The sequence below is a fragment of the Filicampus tigris genome, chromosome 6, assembly GCF_054856515.1.
Source record: "Filicampus tigris isolate MCC_2025a chromosome 6, RoL_Ftig_1.0, whole genome shotgun sequence".
Lineage (NCBI taxonomy): Eukaryota > Metazoa > Chordata > Actinopteri > Syngnathiformes > Syngnathidae > Filicampus > Filicampus tigris.
The window spans coordinates 8730659-8745713 of NC_141222.1; the positions used below are offsets into that span (position 1 = coordinate 8730659).

Consider the following 15055-nt stretch of genomic DNA (forward strand, 5'->3'; position numbering starts at 1 on the left):
AGTTTGAACATTAAATATCTTGTCTTTGTAGTGTATTCAATTAGATATAGGTTGAAAATGATTTTCAAATCATTGTAGTCTATTTTTATTTACGTCCCAACTTCAATGAAACAGATAGACAAAATTTTATGGCAAGTGACTTTTAGTGTGTGGTCACTCAGCAGTAAATGAGCATCTGAGAAAATTGTAACTAACTCAACTTTGACTGAAAATGATTTTCTCAGTTTCCATCCTGTACTTGGCAAAAAATATATTAAGAATTAGTTTTAATTGAACTATATTTGAAATAAAATAATTCTACTCAGACAAATGCACAATTCCTTTATTACCTGAATTACAAAATCCTCTTGAAAAATCAAAGCACAATTCATTACAGGTTATGTACTTAAGATAAGAGGTACTGTCAAAAACATCAAGTCATTCTTTTGAATAAAACAAACATGTATTTCCAGTCTATGATTATTCATCCTGAGCTGTGTCAAATTAACAGCCGGGAAGAATTCATCAATCATAAAGGGGAATGTTTTTTATTAGTGCAGTCGATCATCTCAGTCAGAATAATACAAAACAGCTATACCAAAAATATAATTTCATAAAAAGGTTATATCACAGTATTTTAATAGATTATTTAAGGGGAAGGCAAGAATGTTTAATACACAATATCACCAGCATTGCGGTCATGTAGTATTTCACACACTGGCGGTAATAGTTCTAAAATTGGTACGTAATGCCCGGTATCTTAGAACAGTGATTCTCAACTGTCGGTCGGTACCCATTTGGGTGGGTCGTAGACATCTAGTAAAACAAGTACTTTACTCTTATTTCAGTCATTGGGAGGCAGTTGCCACCTTCACCCAACGACTTGCACACCCCAGGTGCCACCACTGTTGATCATGAATCTATCAATACAAAATTCTAAATTTTATTATAAATAGTGTGTATAAAAAGTGTGTTTAGAATTTACTCCCACTGCGACCCCCCCTTATTTAAAAAAGAAATTAAGATAAAAAAGAAAGAAAAAGCCTAGTGCATTTTAACTTGACCATGTGCGGCAGACCACAAACTGTCAGGTAAGCGCTAATATGTTTGTGGTTGCTCTAGTCTAGTCTGTTTAATGTGTTCAAATGGTCTGTCAAGTGTGACAACTTATGTCCAATGTAGGAAGCAGCGTACTAGATTTAGAAATTGAGGGGTTCTTGAGGCACCGCGGCAGCACTATCTATCTTACACTGAGGTTTTGTGCCTGGCTGGCTATACTAAATGATATTTTGAAAACAATACGTAGAAAAGTCTTCCAAGGTTCATGGGAGATATTAGACAGTAAACTGACGTTTATTAAGCATAGCGACTGTATGGCATAGTGACACACAGAAAGACAGAAAGCGTTTGCGCTCCACTCCACCCGTCCAGCCCATGGCAACAAATCCAACTGGCAACTGTGTGTTGTTTTTTTTTTAGTTTCCATTTTGACTTTGTTGATTAATTTAATTATTTTAAGCTATACATAATTCAATGTTTTTAAATTACACATACTAGCGAAGTGAAGCAAAACATTTTGGATAAATAAAGGTTACATAAACACAAAATAAAAACCAATACAAGTGTTCATTTAAACTTTCTTTAGCACAGTGCTTTTTTGTACTTGAAACATGATTGATACCTGAGAAGAGTGAAACATGTATTTATAGATACTTACATTGTATTCATAGTGCAGGTATGTGCAGTGTATGTAGCAGTATTTGCTTCCATTTTAAAATACACTAAAAATGTATTGCTAAAACTGTTAAGACCACTGTATCGCCTTAGACGTTGCACCATCTTTTATAAAAAAATGTCAAGAATGCAGCTACAAGCAGCAAAGTTTCATCAAAGTTGAATGTAATTTCATCTTAATTGTCTTTATTTTTAGTTTGTATGTGCTTACTGGTGCGATACGCTGTGCTTTACATATAATCAAATTAGTCTAATTACAACTGCTATCGGTCGACTAGCAAAATAATCGTTTGTGGCAGTCCTATGAGAATTTTTATTGCATAGCCTACACCGGTTGTCTTCCATCCTGTCTTTACTAGTTTTGGTATTTTCGCAGACACACACACTTAGAAACAGGGGGTTTGCACTGTTGTGGGCGTGAACACAACGGGCCATTTGGGCCTCTATATTCATGCCCAGCACAAGTCTGGCGCCCGGTGCGGCGTAATTACGCGCAATCGGTGAACTGGACTAGTTTCGGTATTTTCGCAGAAGCACACTGTTAGAAACTGGGGGTTGCGCCATTGTGGGTGTGTACAGAATCAACTTACGCCGCAGCTAATTGAAGTGACTCCTCTTATTCTGTTTAAAATCAGTGCACAAGAGGCACAGTACTTGACATGGCGCAAGAAGAAACTAATGCAGGCGATCGAAGTGCACAATGTACATTTATAAGGAACTGCAAGCAGACCTCCGGGGGAAGATGATGCACAGTTGGCCAGGGAGATCACAGGTCTGTGAAGTGGGTACTTGGAGACCACCTTCCACGCCAACCATTTGTGTGATCAGCCATTTAGTTTAGTGTGCATCAGGAAACATCTCTTCCCCAGAGAGTGGCTGGACACTTCCTGCATTATAAATTAAGGTTTCCTGATCCCATTTGCAATGCCGTCTCAACATCGTCAGCATATCTGAGGTCCTCCAGATCTGCAGCTAAAAGAATCTCCAGGATATTTGGCTGGACGGGGAAGCAAAAACAGACAAGAAAAGATATTAGCAGACAGGACACATCGCGCACTAAAGGACGCGTTACATACACAACACGCTAAAAGTAAGTGTGAATTAATCCCGTATCTCAATGAGCGAGAAGGCTTTTGACTGCGCTGGCTCAAATGTTCTTTTATTTGTCAGCGTTCGTTCAAGATTGCAAAATGTTGCAAAGACGTTTGCCAGACATTCGCTAACAGTTTTAATGGCCGCAAACCATTTTTCTTGTCACAAACAAATTTTGATCGTGCTCAAAATTTTGATCGTGCTCAAAATTTGACGGTGACAAGAAAAACTGTTTGCAACAAATGAGTGATTAATGGACTGCACACAGTGAGCTCTGTATTTGTAGACATCAGACGTGCGCTCGGGCGGAAAAACTGGCGCATCTTGATTCTCGCGTAGGTGAAAGTCTCCTTTAACATGTTTGGGAATTTGGCAGACTGCGCTGAGCCACACATCTGACAATTTGGTGGCTGAAAGTAGACTAATCTTTAGACAAGCTGAAAGCAGGTCCAAGGTGTTGCGCAGGTGGTGTAATGAATGCATCAAACCCCTTGAATCATTGTAGAATTCAATTCATTCAACGCATTATTATTATGATCATCTTTCATTTATTTTGAAATGGCCACGGCAGAGCTCTGGGCCCGTGTATAGGTTGTCACACATAGACGCACAATCGGTGGTGGAAGGCGCTCTCCAAGGGCCCATCCACAGCGGCCAACTTTTCATCATCCGCAAGTGGAGGCTTTGGAGGCCTTTATAGGTGGTTGAGAGGATTTTAAATTGGATCCTGTAAGACATGGGTCCACAAATGGTTTCCTGTGAGGGCCACATAACTTTTCCCTTCTCTGATGGGGGGTCAGGATCAGTTTGTAACAGAAAAATTGTGACGATCGCAGGGTGCCAAAACTTAAAGGGACGGTTGGGCCGGGATGGCCATGTTTGCACTAACAAGTTCATTTTATTTATTTTTTTGATCAGGAAAATGGGAAGAGTTGTCATTATCTATTTTATCAATACATTTGGGAGAAATTAGGAAATAAGTGACTCCATGAATAACGCCTCTTGTTAATGAGGAGAATGGCCCCGCGCCCCCTACCGTTCTATCCTTGTTCGGCCGCAGTCACTGGAGGAACCGATTCCAAACTCTCCATTGGAAATCATTGTACTTTCATTACTTAATCAAACGTCCAAAAACGGTGATCAATTGGCACCAAAATTTATGTGGACATTATTACTAATGACCACTCCGTGGCTGATTTATGAGAATGAGGAAATGTGAGCAGAGATGAGAAAGTACATATTTTGCCTTTTTTTTTGTAATAGCCATGTAGCTGCCTTTTGGATAACTCACATGCCATCCCTGGTGGTTTGGTGAGGGGAGAGAAAAGAATACTGCACTAGCCGAAGCGGGCGCAGTAAAAAAACAGAACAGAACGGTAACATGTACTCCTTACATGAAATGATAATTGGATATACCTGCAATCCGGAAAGGATCAGATGCACATCTTGGCGTTTGAACTGCCTCACCAAGTCGCTCAGCTCATTAATCACTGTGTAATCTATCACACTGACATGATGGAAATCCAGTACAACTGAGCGCGGAGGAGACGCTGGAAAAGAAAAGTTGTGTTCATCACTCGTACGGCTACAGTTGACTGTTTTGATCCTTTGATTGAACACTTACCTTGTAGAGCTTGAGTGTGTATCATGTGGCTCAGATGTTCTACAGCAGGAAAGCTGAGCCCACTGGCCAACTGAATTAGCATTACACCTTGATTAGACATCTGCACACAAAAGGCAACATGGAAGATACAACAAGTCAACAACCGTGATAAGCGCAGATGCATGTTGTGCGAAATGTATCGTTCAAGAACAATGCAGTTAACAAATTGTTTGGCTGCCTCATTATTTTACACAAATTAGACATAATACCAGTACTAATGATGTTGATAATTGATATCCATCCATCACTATTGCTTATCGCCAGAGGTGGAGAGACAGTTGCATTAGTCTTGTCACTCACTTTACTGACGATCGACGAATGATGGGACACTTTTTAAAAATGACGGACTAAGCACTGACGCAAGTGGATTTTCATCTGTGAGAGTAATCGGCACTAACGGCGTCCGTCAGTGATGGTCTGTCAGTCCGTCACTAACGGATACCCGTTTTGCTGGCGTTTTTGGGGGGCTGCGGGTGGGTTGAAAGACTGATGGACCGACGCACTTCTGACAGACTTAACTGATGGACTGAACTGAGGGACTGACGAACTGTCAATTACAATTCGGTTTGTCATGAAAAATGATGGACTGACGAATGACAGACTGGCAACATTTAGTAAAATGCCAACCTCTGCTTATCACTATACCAATATTATTGTTAGCAGAAACAATTCTTCCGTATTTTGTCTTTTGATCCCAGTCCCAATCCCTCTATCCATTATTCTCGAAGGTTACAGTGTTTCATCTCCTGTGCCTCTCGATTGCAGCCCAACCGGCTCAGGTAAGCAGTAACACCTCTACCATTATGCTGCTACACTCTTACAAGTGCTGGGTCAAAATGAAACCAAATTGGGTGAAATATCTAACCCAGTGCCGGGTCCAAAATAGACAGAGCCAATGCTAGATTATTTCTACGCAGCGCATTAGGTTGAGGATTTGACCAAGCATGTTGGGTCAAGATTTTGATCCAACACAGATAAAAACTACCCATACCGTTGAGTTAACGCTACCAAGAAATGGGTTACCGGGTTATCAGTATAGTTGTGGTTAAAAATAATACTAATTTTACTACTAACATTTCCTATGAAGAAGGAGCAACGTTTCCCTGTCAGGGGTTGCCACAGTAAGTCACTTGTATGATGCGCTTGGCACAGTTTTTACACTGGATGACCAGCCTGCACAAACCCACCCATTTGTCATAGATGGGCCACCTGCCTGACCAGGATTTGACCCCAGGCCTAAATCCATGGTGTTAACCACTGGGTCATCCAGCCACCACTGACGTTTTATAAGAATGTTACAGTAAATTTACTGAAAGGGAAAGTCAACCCAAACATATTTTTTACAAGAAAATATGTTCTGTGCAGGGCCACTAGTTGAAACAAGGCATTCTGATAAATATTGCGTTTGTGGAGTTAATCCACCCGTTTTTAGCCATCTCAGGGGGCGGCCATTTTGTCACTTCTGTCGACTGAAAATGACATCACAAATGCTCAGGCCTCAGGTAACGAGCAATCACGGCTCACCTGTTTTCTGAAGCTGAGCCGTGATTGGTATTCTTATGACCTGTAAAGCTACCTGAATCTGCACAGATTCAAAATAAAACCAGCCAACAAGCTCCCATCGAGAATAAACATCACTGGAATACCTTTAATCGAGGTCTAGCCATGGTGTACATCAGTAAGGCTCCAGATACAGCTACACCTCCTATGATTCCGTACTGCACCTGCCAGAAACTCATCAGGAATGTCACAATGAAGGGAAGGAGGTCAAGCTCTGGGGATGACACAGAGGAACAACGGAGTGAGGTAAAACTGTGAAAGTACACTAGTAGACGATGTGCAAATGCAGAAACATACTATGGATCTGCCACATCTTAGCCACGACATGATAGTCAACCATAGGAGCGACTGCGCAGATGACAACAGCAGCGAGAGAAGCTTTTGGGATGTAGTAGAAGGCCGGCATGAGGAACGCCAAAGATAGCAACACTATCACACCTGAAAAAAAAAAAAATCAAAATAAACATAATATTTTTCATTCTAAACAATTAACATTCATCAGATTCTCTTGTAAAGTGTAGACACTTTCGTCAGTGCTTTCAATTCTCCTGAACTTCCAAAAATAGAATCGCCATGTTCACATTATACTTGTCAGCGCTCTGGCAGGTTAGGGTTAGTCATTTTATACATTCATATATAAGAATTTTTCAAAGGATTTCTGTAACATGACGGGGAGGTAACTGAGGTCCCCTTTGTTTAAATCAGTAAATTCTCCATGTCACCTCAACAAATTTCAGATAAATCTACTGACAGCTAATTAGAGATTGTTTTGAGATTACTACACATTACAAGCTGCTGATAAATTGACATACTTTACACCGACCAGCCAGAGCATTATAGCCACCTACACATAATCAATAAGATTTTATTATTGTGCCTACAGTTTAGGCAATAGTGTCGAAGCAAAACTGAAAATTTTCTCTGTAAAGGTCACATTCCACATACAGGTCCTGTATTGGCTCTAATTAAATGACATTGGTGTGCAAGTGGGACATGATGTTGTGACTTGTCAGTGGAGGTGGGTAGGATGAAAAAATATAAAGATATAATGGAAATGCGCTGTTGCAAGACTAATAATAATGTTTTTAAAATACATTAATGAAAACGTGTGTGGACTCACTGGTGACAATTCCTCCAGCTGGAGTACAAACCCCAGTCTGAGAATTCACTGCAGTCCTAAACATGACAACAAAAAATGAATTTGTACATTTAGTACACACTGTCCACGCTTCTTCCTCCTCTCTCTCTCTGTCACTCGCATGCTTGCCCACACACCCTCACACACCTGCCAAAGCTGCCGGTAACAGGGTAGGCTGAGACAAAGGAGCCCATGATGTTGGTCATACCAATTGCCAACAGTTCCTGGTTGGCATCTATTCTGTAATTGTTCTGCCTGCCTGAGGACAAAAAGAAGTCAAAATCTTAGCCCAACATTACACAAATATCGTGCTGAGTAGAAAAGCCTTTCTGTGACACCTAAGATTATTGAGGCAATCATCGATTAATTTCGATACATTCTTATGTAACTGCACTGTATGTCTTACACTTGTGGTCTAGCTCTTGAATATGTTCATGGCTGGGGGGGGTCACCAACCTTTTTGAAACTGAGTTACTTTTTGGCTACTGATTACTGCAAAGGGATACCAGTTTGATACGCACTTCTGAAATAACAAACTTTCTTAAATTACGTTAAATCATATGTTATTATGTTATAATTAGGGCTGGGGGGAAAAAAATCATGTAACGCGGCAAAATCGACCACAAAAATTGGATGACACAAAAATGTCTGACTTGAAATGGGCGGATGGTCTACTTTAAAAAGATGTGTTGGTAACAGACCTAGTTATTATTAATATTAATAATTCATGCCTTCATTTATGTGAAGACTCTTATCTTATTCATAATTTCTCACTATTATTAGTAATCATATAATTACAAATATTTCTATAAATCTTTTTCATTGTATACATTTCCAAATGATCAGTTACACAACATTCCAAGGAAATCATAATGCCGCATCACTAGTGAGCTATTTTTTGCAACAGGCCCGCGGGAAACTCATGTGGTCCTCGGGGGCTACCTGGTTGGTGACCCCTGAATTAGAGGATGATGGAGCCAGTTGAGACCATCTTCCTGGGATGGGGCGAGACAGTGGTAGTCACATAGAGCATCACCGTCCATGTTTAGTGAAGATAATGGGCCGTGACTTACAAATTTATAAAAGATACGTTCAGCAGTATTCTTGGAACAACCACTGTGCACGCTTGCTTTTGCGGTACGGTTGTTCTTCCTTCATGTAAGAATATAAAAGTATCTAATGTATCTAATCTAATGCTGGTCTCCGACTTATTATTTCAGTAATTTTAACTGACAAAACCCTTATGGAGATATTTTCCCACCCAGGCCTATATCCCATTGGAAAACTCACCAAATGCTTTTGCTATTGCAATGCTCTCCAGCAATCCCATGAAAGGAATCACGGCTAGACCTCCTCCAAAGTCCTGTTCGCCGTACAAAGAGGAAGACAAAGAAATTAGCCGTGAGATGGTCAAAACTGATGTCACACCCTCACCTGGACTCCTTACCTCTACAATCTCTCCAAACGTTACCACAGTGCCATTGGCGGTGGTGTCCGAGGTGGGCGGGGGCCTGAAGGGTGGAAGCCCCCGGGAGGTTTCCCCGGTGATTGTGAAGACATGAAGGCCATAAGCTTCCCATGAAAAGGCGCAACAAGATGCAGCCACGACTATGAGGGCGTTGCGCACTGATCAAAACACAAACGACATTTCAAGAGAACTGTTGTGCAGACATGCTGCAGGCCAAATGAAAGGAGTGTTGTACACTGTTACTGACTGGTAGCAACAGCCCACACAAGTCTTCTGGCAGCCCTGGAGAATCTGGGAGCATCATCATCATCAGGTCCCAGACTTGTCTTCATTAACGTCAACATAACCAGCAACGCAACACAGAGCAGACCCAGGACCACATCTCCTACTCGGGCCTCAGGGATCTTGTGAAATGTGTAGTAAACCTGTGGGAAGAACTCGTGGGGAATATCTTGGAGCCCCAGGATGTTCTAGGATTTCAAAAGATGAAAAATGCCGGAAGACAACAAGATGTTACGGATAAATTGATCAGATAAACCGTGAAATAATGTGATGGCTATTCAACTTTGTGAATTTGTTATTTTGATTCAATTCACTTTCTCGATAGTTAAACAAGAGGACATTTGGAGTGTTTGAACTGCTGGCGTGTAGTGTTTGTGCAATGACAATGATTACCTCACCTTCACCTGCCCAAAGCCAATTGTTATTGCCGCAGCACAAGTGAAACCTTTTATAACAGGGAATGAGATGAAGTCCAAGAGGAAGCCTGCAAAGGAAGATTTTAGGTGTCACATTTTGACCTACAGTGTGGCAAAGTAGATTCAGCAAAATGGAACACCGTAACGCTATGTCATGCTCATATAGAATACAAATCCTTATACAGAATGTGATAACTCTTGTTATTGTGAGGTCAAGTATTACAAAATTAAATCACTCCATTTTCACATGAGTCAAGTGCTTCCCTCCGCTCACCTAATCTCAGTAGCGCCAATGAAGCCTGGATGAGGCCGCAGAGGAGGCTAAGCAGCACGGCTCGGTGCGGCTTGCCCCCCACCAACGAGAAGCAAAGCAGTGACATGATGGCCGTGGGACCCAGCGTCACATCCTTGGATGTCCCCAGGAAGGTGTAGATGAGGCCTCCCATGAAGGCTGAGTAGAGCCCGTACTGTGTGCGCAAGTGATTGTGCAACAAATGATCAGGTTATATCATCACACTGAGGGGGAAAGTCAGTTCAGTGAAACAGATTAATAATTTGGATACTGCTGTTGATTCATGCTATTTTCAACATGAACATAGCATAATGTAAATACTGTACAGTACATATGATTACAGTGCAAGTTAACCCATAAATGTTCTCTACAAGAATAACTTCTATGTGCCTCCACTAGTGTAAAGATGGCATTCTGCTTAATATTACATTTGTGGAATATGAGTTAGGCAGCAAAATACACCGGTTTTTATCTATCGCAGGGGGCGGCCATTTTGTCACTTGCTGTTGACTGAAAATGACATCACAGTTGCGCTCACTTTTCTCAAGATATATATATATATATATATATATATATATATATATATATATATATATATATATTAAAGTTGACCATGATAGAAATAGGCGAGGAATTGGTTTGTGTTTGTATTATTTTCTTTTTCAGCAAACTAAGATTGCTGGGATAGGCTGCAGCACGCCCCGCGACCCTTGCGAGGAGAAGCGGTATAGATAATGGCTGGATATATTATGAATGTTACGGAGGTTATGAATGGTAACAGCCATTGTTTTGCACATTGCGCAACGAGAGAGGTTACGGCACGATCACGCTTCTTGATTGAGTGAGTAGTTTTGTTGTATTTTACATTTATTTAGTCTGTTTAACTTGTTTACATTGGTATGACTTACGGATGCGAAAAAGTTAATTAACACATTACTTGTGCACTTTTTTATGGTTAAGGTTAAAACAAAGTATATTCTAAACTTGAATTTAAAATCCAATAATTTTTCAACCACTTTGCAAAAAGGACCCACCTGCACGGGAAGGCCTGCTACTTCTGCATAGGCCAAGGCCTGCGGGACAGTTGTCAGCCCGACTGTGAGGCCAGCAAGGAGATCCATCTGAAGCCATTCAAGCTTATATTTGGGTAGCCAGGAGAGGATCGGCAACCATGCCTTTAGCATACTGCTGGAGCAGCAGCCTCTCTGTCTTTCTCTCCTCTCTCTTTGCAGAAGAGGTTGCTCCATGGCGACGAAAAGGTTGAGTTGTATGTGTAAGAGCCAAGAGGAGAACCTGCAGAGGTGAATGTTGGCAGAAGTCACAAGTTGAGGGAAGTCTCCTTAAATACAGATAACAATACACACGGGTACAGTACTGTAGTTGCAATATTAAATCCACTTACACAGCAAGATGAAAGTTCCTCCTTTTGCTTTATATGCCACTCATGTTGTTATTGGACTGGTGATTTGTTCCTTTAACTTGGTTAGTTGGTACCTCTTTTGCAACATGATGTGCATTCTGGAAAAGATCTCTGCTCTTCTCACTTTGTTCCTGATTTTGTCACACTGAACTTACAAGCACAAAGCAAATGCATGTGAAAAAGAAGATTCCTCTCTATTTGCCATGGACACGCGTATGAAATCTGACCTCTGCATTCCACCCCTCACAGGAGCGGAAACAGCTAACACACACTGGAGTAGAGGGTCACTTAAGGCACAAAGGGTATCAGTGTCTTGCTCAAGGCCACCACAGCCATGTGGATGCTGAGGGTGGGTGTTCTTGAACTGGTGTCCCCACGGTGGCTGGCGACGATATAAAGCACTCAGCCCGTGGCGGTCTGCAAATCCTGAAAGACCAACACAACACTCGCAAGACTCAACAACCAGGTAAGACACTGACAATAAAAGGAAGTTTTGGGATTTGCCATCCTCAAAAGGTTTTAGAGCAGCCCGGGTGGATATTTGCCAGGAGAATAGCGGGCGTGTGACTGATCTCGAGCCTCGGACAGGACGGCGCCGGAGGACCACAGCAACAATAACACGTTTATAGATTATGAGCACATGAGAATCATATGACATGCTCGCTAACCGACTTCCACAATGGAGCAACTGTCTCTCAAGAGGGTGAGAGGCGTCGATACGCATTCATTATTGAAAAAATTCATATAAACAATTATGCTACATGGGTGGTCTCGAGTTGACAACTGTGGATAAATATATTGTTTAAAACCTGCACAAAGTGCGACTAAATTGAAACTAAGACATTCAAACTGTCATCAAAGTGGTGATTAGATCACGAGCATTAAAACGACAAGACAAATTCCTAGAGGATACAAGTTCAAATATGATCATTACTTGTCGTTCCATCTTCCAATTGCGATTGCACAGGTCCTCGTTTGAGAGGTATCTGGCCGGAGGAGGGGTAATCTTAGACAGGGGTATTGTCAGACCGGAAAGGGTATTCTCGGAAAGGAAGAGGTGGTCTTTTCTTTTTTATTTTTCTTTGTTTTTACTCCTCCCTGTGACATAACCTGCCTGCAAACAGAAGCGCGTCACTTTCTCACACCTTGTCTCCACATAGCCGGGTTTTTTTTCTTAACAAGAGTCATGTTGACGCTAATGAAAACACAAGTCGCGCAAGTGACGTCAATCATTGTTGTCGCACGGTGACGACGTAAGTCTCCGGCTAATACCCGTCCAGACGAAAACGCGGATCAGGAGATCTCCGGATATATCCCAAAATCTCCACTGCGGCCGGAGTTTTGCGTTTTCACTGAAAAAAACTCCGGGGACGTGTGGACGATAGGGCTACCCGCAGGCTTACATCCGGCGTTTTCAAAAACCCCGGCTACGTGTTGACAGGGCATCAGTATCAGCGGTCAAAGAGCCATGCCTTTTACTACGACACCTTGAGAGAACGGTAAGTGACGCTTCGTTATCTGTGAAAATATGTTGTATATTACATTTAGATTAAGCAAAATATAGAAATGACTGTTTATGATTGTATCATCATCAAAAATAACTTTGGTTATCGTTACCTGCGTATATTTCGCTCTGTTTCCGTGAGAATGCCGTGTTGTCGGCAAAGGACATATGTATAACTTTTTTGCTTAGTTATTGTAATGTCATTCTATATTTAGTAATCACTACAATCATTTGTCATCAGGACCTCAAACAGGTAGTTGTTTTATTCAAAGTGTAAGTTCCTTGGACGTCAATTATTTCCACATTGGAGTCAGACTTCATGTCTGTAATTCATGTCGTTTTACCAAAAAATGCAAAATGCAATGGCCACGTTATATATTTTTATATCCACTATATTTTAACATTCACTCTTTGCAGATGCATCACTCGATCATTCAAGGAAATGTTAAGTTTGCAATGCCGCGCTGCACTCAATGCTGCAAATACACTGCCCGCTTTGCCCCTAATTTAAACCTACTCGTCTCTGTAAAAAAATGCAATTACGTTTCAAGGTAATGCCAGTTTGTGTATTTCTTGCTAAAATGCATCTGTGGACACTTCATGGACACTAGAATTACATTCTGCCCAACAGCAGCTGTTATGTATTATTGAATAGTATATTGAATCCATCCATAAGGTACCTGGTAAGAGTGCTACATTGTGTTTTTGTTTAAAAATAAATTTTTGTGTGAATGTGTGTTTTAAACAACTAGACAACTTGGACATTAAAAAGACAGGAAAAGAAGTGATAGTGAAAATGCAGACAGCTGCCCTGATGCTTGCCAACCTTTGGATGGACAATGGAATGAAATAAACGGGCGGTCACCCACAGATGGATGTTTTTGGATTATGTTCAAATTGACATATAAAGAAAAGTCAAACAATTTCAACCATTATTTCAATTGCTGATCGGAAATGCTTGCTTTGACCTCATTCAGCACATTGCCCATTCACAGGCGAAAAAATTTATAGAAAATGTGTTGTCTAAATGTGCTTTGTCTTATACTTTATGTAATTTAGTGCATGGTATCTTGTCTACAATATGTTACACAGGGAAAGACCATATATGTTGCAGACCTTTATGTTGTTCCAACATGGAGTCCAACATCATGTGACCCCCTTCTTAAATTTACCAAGTCCTGGATGCTGCCTATGACTTCACCATTGTAAGTTAACCATCTTTTTTTTTGTTTTTTTTTAGATTATTTTTTTAAGTAAGCTCTAGAAGACTTCATTGACATTGACAGTACTTTTTGATGACTCTCTTTATCACTTGCACAGCAGTAATTATTTGGTAATGCATCACCTGTCACGTCCCAAATGTTCTTTTAGTTATAGTTTCTTGTAACTTTAATACTTCTGTAGCTCAAAACTAACACACATTTATTGTGTGTTTCTACATGGCTAATAAAAATAAATGCTGGTATTATTATTATTATTTTTTTTTAGACTGGTGTATACTACTAATGGAAAACTTCATCCTTGGCAGGTTGGTACTGTGCAACTGTATAATTTGTTTGAATGAAAAATGGTATGTAATGTTATGTCTTATTTCAGCTATGGGAAATTTTTTGCACGCTGGACGGATGCTTCAAAGGCATTTCTGCGAGGTGAAATCCTTCCTGTGTTCTAACTTAGGAAGCACCAGCTGGACAACACTTCTGAGGTTGATTTCATCAATGGTTTCATTTATTTTCATTTAGTTTCTTTTCACTGAGAAATCCTTCCTTATGATTAAAAAAAAAAACATAAAAAAACTTTGATGCTATTGACTTAAAAAAATGGTATTTGAATAATGAAAAAAAAAATAGAAGCAAGAGGAGCAACAACAACATCTATCGGCTGTACTCACATGTGATAAAGATGGAGCTCTAACAGATGATGTGGTGCTGCACTGGAGATTGACTAACCGGGCCGGCCGGATTCTGAGGAGGACCTACTTCTCCAAAGGAGTGATTCTGCAGTGCTTTATCTTGAAATGGACTTACACACTATTCGAGTTTCCGTTGTATAGCACTGCATTGTCTATTTACTGTTGCCACTCAGCATCCATTGCAGCCTGGTCATCCTGGAAGGGGGATCTCCCCTATTTGTGGCCTCTTCTCAAGGTTTCTCAATTTTTCTCAATTGTGTTTGGATTTTTTTCTTGCCCTCCTGGGGGTTAAGATGAGGGGATGTCCTCGTGGTCTTTTTTAAAGCCCTGAGACTTTTTTCATTTAATAAATTTGACCTCACTAAACTTTTGGAATGTGTCTTTTCAAACAGTCAATTGTACACAGAGTTGAGTACAAACAGAATACAGTTTTTGTCATCATTAATCATGGCAAATGATGTTCGACCTATAAGGTAAAGTATCAAAGACAAGAACAGAGTATCTTAGATAAATGATTGTGTCCATCCCATCTTTCATATTCAGTTATTTCATCAATGATGCAACATAATGTATACATAGGAAGTAGTTGGGGCAA

General features: G+C 40.6%; 1 protein-coding gene and 1 long non-coding RNA gene across 2 annotated transcripts; one reads left to right on the forward strand and one right to left on the reverse strand.

Annotated features, from left to right (window-relative positions):
- Positions 1–301: 301 nt before the first annotated feature.
- slc26a11 (solute carrier family 26 member 11) lies at positions 302–12265 on the reverse strand. Its single transcript, XM_086033754.1, has 16 exons — positions 11979–12265; positions 11272–11470; positions 11027–11194; positions 10659–10917; positions 9607–9799; positions 9315–9400; positions 8882–9104; positions 8614–8792; positions 8457–8529; positions 7314–7425; positions 7149–7204; positions 6326–6466; positions 6115–6242; positions 4430–4529; positions 4222–4355; positions 302–2710 (listed from the first exon to the last, which is right to left on the reverse strand). The coding sequence occupies exons 4-16, from the start codon at positions 10869–10871 to the stop codon at positions 2606–2608; spliced, it is 1743 nt and encodes a 580-aa protein (XP_085889880.1). The 5' UTR covers positions 10872–10917; positions 11027–11194; positions 11272–11470; positions 11979–12265; the 3' UTR covers positions 302–2605.
- On the forward strand, positions 12122–14826 carry LOC147145653 (uncharacterized). Its single transcript, XR_015087172.1, has 4 exons — positions 12122–12543; positions 13641–13753; positions 14037–14076; positions 14145–14826. It is a non-coding gene; the product is annotated as an uncharacterized LOC147145653 (long non-coding RNA).
- Positions 14827–15055: the final 229 nt, after the last annotated feature.

Excerpts from the sequence above, each read along its gene's own strand:
- slc26a11 (XM_086033754.1), bottom strand. The coding sequence starts at position 10,871 with ATGGAGCAACCTCTTCTGCAAAGAGAGAGGAGAGAAAGACAGAGAGGC. Across the intron at positions 6,243-6,325 it reads TAAGATGTGGCAGATCCATA|AGCTTGACCTCCTTCCCTTC; the intron begins GTATGTTTCTGC and ends TGTCATCCCCAG. Across the intron at positions 4,530-6,114 it reads TGGCTAGACCTCGATTAAAG|ATGTCTAATCAAGGTGTAAT; the intron begins GTATTCCAGTGA and ends TTTTGTGTGCAG.